We start from the raw sequence: 7,118 nt of genomic DNA, 5'->3' as shown, positions 1-7,118 counted from the left end.
ATTTAAAGACAACTGATACATAGTAACGTCTTGACCAGTTGGCCGCTGTGGCCTCACCAAGTTGACATTTAACATGAACCATCACTTGCATTTCTAGTTAAGGTCAAAAGAACCAATTCCTTCCTTGGGTCCTTGTGGCCTTGGGTCTCTGGAAGGACAGAGGACGCGTGATGAAGGCCAGGCAGCCGCCCTTTATGTCTGCTCTGGGGGAGACATAGCAGTCCGCTTCTGTAAGGACGCATGACCTCGGCAAGCCATGTGGGCGGTGTCACTCTGTCCTGTAGGGCTCCAGGGGGTCAGAATTGACTCTGAGGTACGTGGACATGAGGGAATGGAGGTGCTTTTCTGTGTAGTTCTGATCTTCTACATTTGCCCACCCTGCTCGCTTCTCACCAAGACACACCGCCCTTTTAGTCACCACCAAGGCTCCGTTTACTGGGGGATTCCACCACGATTCTCTCTGGTTTTCCTACGTGTGGTCTTAACATTTGTTTCATTCCCATCTTTCCTTTCTTCTGCATGTTTCACAGTGTATGCTTGTCCTCTTTATTTTTTTTTAGGTTTTGTCTTGATATTTTTTTGTTCTCTTTACTCTTTCTACCTTTTCTTCCTATTGCTAGTTCTTGCTTTTCTTTTCTTACTTTTTGAACATAGAAGAATATTTGTCTCACTTTTCATCTCTTCTAATAATCTTGCCTTCAGAGAGATTGTTGTTGTCATTAGGCACCATCAAGTTGACAGCCACTTACAGTGACTTTCGGAACAACAGATCTGAAACTTGCCCTAACCTCCTAATCTCTGGTTAGCAATGCAAAGCAAAATCATCACGTTCATAGTATCAGAGTGGTCATCACACACACACACACACACACACACACACACACACACACTCCCTTCACAGTTTTTAAAATAAATATTCACATTCTGAGATGTTATATATGCATTTATTTTTAATACATTCACATTTTAAAACATACAGATCTTGACCTGATATTTTCTTTTCCCCCCTCCAAGATTGCACAGATATTATGTAACATTGGTGTCAAGCTTTCCGATGAAGAATTTGAAAATGTGTGGAATCGTGCATCACAGAAACATCAAGGTGGAGAAGTTTGTGTAGAGAGCATCAGAAACGTCCTTGATGAGCTACACCACGCAGACCGGGCCAAGTGCAAAATGCTCATGTGATGTTTTTGGACAGAAAGCATTGCTAAATCTGTGAGCTTCTTATTCATCTAAAATACTTAAAGCTATTCTGGTTTCATAGAATACATTTGATTAAAAAAAAAGAGAATACATTCGATTTCTGCCCTCACTGTGGTATATGTTGCATATATATGCCTATATGTGTTGCTAATAAATTACGTTTTGAAGCCCATGTTGTTTCTTTCAGGAGTTTGACAAGCATGTGGAGAGTTAATCTCCAACCTTATCAAAGGTTCAGATATTTAATTTTACCAACATTTTGTAGACTTAAGAATCCTTTCCATTTTAGTTTACTTCTGAAATTCAGTCTAGTACCATTCTAAGTTCACAAAATTTTACCTTCAATATTTCTGTTTAAGATTCTCTATCAGACTGAAGTTTAAAGGTTTTTGTGGTTTGATTTTTTTAAGTAAAAAGCAAAGATAGATTAATTAGAAATGATATGTCCCAAAGGGCCTGGCCGCCTCCTTGGGAAGGAAGCAATGGAGGCGTCTGGAGGCCTTTAGCAGTGAGGGAACCAAGCCTAGTCATAAGGAGAGGAGTTCAGGGAGCAAAGACTTGAATTCTAGCAATCACATAAAAAACCAAATGCAAACCCATTGTTACCAAGTAACAGGTTTCTGAAGTTGGAAATCTTTTCAGGAGACTGTCCCTGTTTCTCCTGGGATGCAGCTCATGGACGGACTCGAACCACTGATTCTTTGGACAGTAATGCAACAGGTAGCACACTTTGACACCAGAGCATCTTAACAAGTATATGTTGTTGTTATGTGCCGTCAGTCAAGTTGAGTACAACTCATAGCAACGCTGAGAATAACAGAGCTGAACACTGTGCCGACCTCACCGTCTCTGATACTCAAGCCCCTTGCTGCAGTCACTGTGTCAGTGCACCGGGGTGAGGGAAGCCTTTGTCCATGTTCCTCATAACCTGTTGTCCTTGCTGTATCTGAAGGAGGTTGACCCACCATTAGATGCAGCCATGGCCGGCTTTAGTAGCAACTTGTGCTGAATCCCTTACTCCCTCTTTTGGGTCGTTGACGTGTGTGTTTGATGCCCCATCTAGGATCGTGTGGAGAAGGTGGAAGAGAGGCTCTCGGGACATGGTGCTCTTCTTCGGAACCAACGGGCACTTGCATGGGGTGAATCTTCTCATTGTTACATACTGTTGAGTCGACTCAGACTTGTAGCCACCTGACGCTGGGCAGGTCTAAACCTGGCCGATACCGCACCACCTTCATTGTGCTTTAGCTTAACATAGTTCCCGAGTCAATTCATCCCGTGGAAGGTCTTCCTGGCCTTCTCTGACCCTCTACCTTTCCAAGGATGCTGTCCCCTTCCAGGCACTGGTCTGTCCTGATAACAGCCCATGATATGCCAGATGAAGTCTTACCAACCTTGCCTCCGAGAAGCGCCCTGGCTGTACTTCTGCCAAAACAGATTTGTTTGTTCTTTTTGGCAATCTGTGTTCAACACCTTTCGCCAACACCACAGTTCAAAGACATCAGGTCTTCTTTAGTATTGCTTAGTCGTTGTCCAGATTTTATATAAATTGAAAAAAACTTGATTTGAATCAAATGTGCCTTAGGTTTTTTAAACTGACACCCTTGTTTGTTAGCACTAATTATCTATTTAGTTATTAAGAATCAATTAGATTCTCACCACTGGACCAATTGGCAGCATCAGGATGGATGGTGAAGAGATTGAGATTGTTCACAGCTTTAGTTTGCTTGGCTCCACAGTCAACAGTCTTGACACCAGCAGCCAGGAAATTAAAAGGCACATTGTCATGGGAAAGACTGCTGTTAGGGACCTCTCCAAAGTACTGAAGAGCAATGGTATCTCTTTGGAGACTAAGGTGCGTCTGATACAGGCCATGGTCTTCACAATCACCTGTTATGCATCAGAGAGTTGGACAATGACCAAGGAGGATAGAAGGAGAATTGATGCCTTTGAGCTGTGGTGCTGGAGAAGAGTATTGAGAATACCATGGACTGCTAGGAAAACAAACAGATTTGTCCTGGAAAGGGTTAAACCAGGTGGCTCCTTGGAGGCAAGGATTCTGAGGCTCCGTCTAACATACTTTGGACATGTTGTGAGGAGAGACCGGTGCTTAGAGAGGGACATCATGCTTGGGAAGGTGGAGGGACGGCGCAGGAGAGGAAGGCCCTCTATGAGGTAGATTGATTCAGTGACTGGGGTAGTCAGGATGGGAGTGTCAGAGACAGTGCGATTGGCACAGGACAGAGCGGAGTTTAGGGCTGTTGTACATAGGGTCGCTATAGTCGCAGGCGACTTGACGGCACATAACAACATAACAGCAACAATGCCTTCACAAATTTCATAATCGAAGAAAGCTCCTTTCCACCTTAACTGAAAGAGATCATAAATAGAAAGGCATTGTAGCAAATATTTCATTTTAAAATAACAGATTTAGAAGTGGCGGAAAGGTGTTACCCATTAGAGTTCATCCACCTCTCAGAGGCAGAGGAAGTCCCCACATAGCCACAATACCACGCTCAGCATGGGTGCCTCGCCTCAGCTTTCAGAACATCGAGTGTAGACCCTGGACAATCTCACGGTGCATAAATCACATGATGAAGTAGAATTCTTCTTATTCATAAGTAAGCTTCCTGAATGAGGGAATATTTTTACGCTTCTGCATTTATCACTGGCTTTTACTTCATTGTTTTTCAACAAATATAATGCAAGCTATCTATAAGCATAGCACGAGATTGGAGTATGCCTGGTGACATCCAAATTCCTAGGCGCATATGTCACTGAACTTTCCCTGAGAATACCTGTAGGATGTTGAGTAACTTGGACACTGCAGGAAGACACAGCATGGAGAAGTCGAAGGTTTCCTATAGTCCCCAGTAATGGGACCACCACTTCCCAGATACAGTTCATAAAACAGGACAATCTCACTCTTAGGGGCCCAGAGATATAACAAGACCTCCCAGCATTCACCACAGTTAGGAAGCGAGCATCTCCTCATGCCAATAAGTAGCTATTCCCATGAAAACGGTATTTCCAGGATCAATTACGTACTGAGGTCATAGCAGAAACCTTGTGTCATCTTATGGAAAGAGCTTATTCTTGCTAACCGTTGGGACACCCACACCTGCCCCTCCAGCGGGTCTTTCTAGAAGCAGTGTATCTCATGAGAAGACAGTGCCCATATTTCTCTTGTAGCTGGTGGGTTTGACCTACGTACATTTGAGTCGGGAGCGTAGCTCCTTACCATGAAGCCACCAGAGCTTCCCATTGAAAGAATTCATAGGGTTTCCAGAGGCAAGCCATTTCAGAAGTGGATGCCACTCCTGCTTCCAAGCTTGTTTTACTTGGGGAGCTCCACCAAACACTGTCCACCATGGTTGACCATTATCACATTTGACACATCAGTGTTGCAGTATTTAGCATCACAGCAACCACGAGTTACCTCTGTACAGCAAATGGACAGACCAGTGTAATACCACCTAGGGGAAGGGTTGACCAAAAACAATTAAAACCAGTCCTTCGGGCCCAACCGAATTTAAGAATCAAGGCAAGGTCCAAGTCCCCGGAGCTCCATCATTCCCCACTCCTCCATGACCAAGCATTCTTATTGGTTCTCACTGCCCATAAACGCCCATCTGAGAGCATTCTACTGCTTCTCCAGTCTCCTCCTATTCTGATGCCACATGTTTCTTTATATAGTTTAACTTCTTAAATGATTTGTTCAGCATGTAGACTGAATACACTTGAGGAAAGGATACAGTATTAATGCCCATTTTCTTCGATTTTAATCCATTGTATATTCCCTTGCTTTGTTTGTATAACAGCTTCTTGATTTAGGTATAGGTTTCATGTTACATAGTGACTCTAAGAACAAAAGACCGGAGGCCTAGCATAATAAATAACCAAAAGGTCATGTTCAAGCTTAGCTCATCTGTCCATTTTTAAGAGTTACTTTATTCTCCGTTTAGTAATTTAATCCAGTGCCTTTGTCTTGGTTTTGGCCTCCTTCATATTGTTATTTTTGCCTGATGGGGTGCTCATTGTTGACGCTGGCAGATTTATAATTCTCATGAGCTCATCATTCTGGCTAATTCATGAAAACCCGTCATGGCTTGTCTATTACTTGTCTTATGCTTTGAGCACAACTCATTTAATTTTTTTCTTTTAGCATGTATACACACAATGGTAGAAAACGGACATTATTACAGTAGTTTGACTTCTAAGCAATAGATTCAGCACACCCCCTTCACTAATGCTTTATAGCTCTTCATGTTGAGATATTGCATGTTTTTAACTTATCCCTAGGCATGTGCTGCTTTTAGGTGTTGAGATAAGTGGTACCATTTTTGAAAATAGGTTTGTTGAGGTATAATTCACACAGAGTAAAAACTACCTTATTTAGTATGGAATTCTATGAGTTTTGACAAATGTGATAACCATTATTACAAATAAAATAGAAAATTATTTTATCACTCTCCAAAATTCTCTCATGCTGGACTAAAAAATAAATTCATCTATCTATTTGACAGAGATGAAAGTTCACTAAGTGGGAAAAGAGAATTTCTTCTGCAAATGGTGTGGCAAAATCAGATATAGATTTACAGAAAATGGAAACAAGCCCCACATACAAAAACTAACTCAAAGGGACCCCTGGTGGCCTAGTGGCAAGAAGCTGCACTACAATCCCAGAGGTATGCGGTTCAAATGCAAGAGATATTCTGCTGGAGAAAGAGGGGCAATTTCCTCCTGTACCAGTCAGATCTGATTTGGCGGTACACACAAAAAGTTATAAAATAATTTTTTTTAAAAAAAGAACCCCCCCAAAACCCCTAACTCAAGGTGGTCATAGACCTGTGCATAAAATTCTGAAACTATAAAAATCATCAGAGAAATAAAAAAACCTGAGGTAAATTTAGGAACTCTAATCGATGGCATAAATGGAATATTAAATGAAATTGAAAATTACAAATCAACAGAAGAAAAACTAGATGTGTGAGAGCTCTGAAAAGGAAATCCTTTATTCACCAAAAGGCTTCTCCAGAAAAAGAAAGAGCACCCAGAGGTCGGAAAAATATTTGGCAATGATGTCTGACAAGAAACCCACTTCTAAAATTTATAGAAAACTCAACTCAAAAAGAAAAAGACAATTACCAAAAGGGCAGAAGACCTGAAAAGATGCTTGATCAAAGAAAACGAGCAGAAAGCCAGCAAACACATGGAGAAGTGCTCACTACCTATTAAAGAAATGCAAATCAGAAGAGCAATGAGCTCCCATCGCACTCTAGCAACAACAGCAAAGTTCAAGAAGACCGTAAACAACACATGCTGGCAAGGAGGTGGAAAGATCAGAAGTCTTACACACTGCTGGTGGGAATCCTAAATGGCACAATCTCTATCCAAAGCAATTTTGTGCTTCCTTAGAAAACTGGGGCTAGAAATACCATTTGATTCAGCAGTGTCATGACTAGGGATACATCCAACGAAGAAAGAGCAGCTACATGAACAGATAGATACACATCAATGTTCATGGCAGTGTTAATTGTACCAGCAAAGAGGTGGAAAAGCCTAAGTGTTTGTCAATAGATGCATGGATAAGGAAACCTCAGGATACTTTCAGACTGTGGAACGATGCAGTACTAAAAATAATGAAAAATTAATGAAATGGCTCGTAACTGGATGTATCTAGAGGACATTATACTCAGCAAAATAAGTCAGTCACTAAAGCACTATTATGGTGTAAGGTCCCTATTACAAGAAGCTAAGGAAAAGCTAGGGAGCTCTGGTGGTCTAGCGCTAAGGAGCTGTGCTGCCAACTGAAAAGACTTGCTTTAAATCCACCAGCTGTTCTGCAGGAGAAAGAGATGAACTGTCTCTGAAACCCTGCTGGGGGGAGGTCAGCTATGAGTCAGTTCTGA

General features: G+C 41.9%; 1 protein-coding gene across 1 annotated transcript in view; it reads left to right on the top strand.

Annotated features, from left to right (window-relative positions):
* EFHB (EF-hand domain family, member B) overlaps positions 1–1,188 on the top strand; it is a 69,818-nt gene extending 68,630 nt beyond the window's left edge. Inside the window, exon 13 of the mRNA XM_006883406.1 lies at positions 1,015–1,188. Within this exon, the coding sequence (XP_006883468.1) occupies positions 1,015–1,188 (174 nt within the window). The remainder of the gene's footprint in view (positions 1–1,014) is intronic.
* The last annotated feature ends 5,930 nt before the right edge of the window (positions 1,189–7,118 follow it).

Source organism: Elephantulus edwardii, unplaced genomic scaffold (genome assembly GCF_000299155.1).
Source record: "Elephantulus edwardii isolate Elephantulus edwardi_28Jun2011 unplaced genomic scaffold, EleEdw1.0 scaffold00027, whole genome shotgun sequence".
Taxonomy (NCBI): domain Eukaryota; kingdom Metazoa; phylum Chordata; class Mammalia; order Macroscelidea; family Macroscelididae; genus Elephantulus; species Elephantulus edwardii.
Note: the sequence above shows the minus strand (reverse complement) of the source record. Positions and strands in the feature narration are given on the sequence as shown.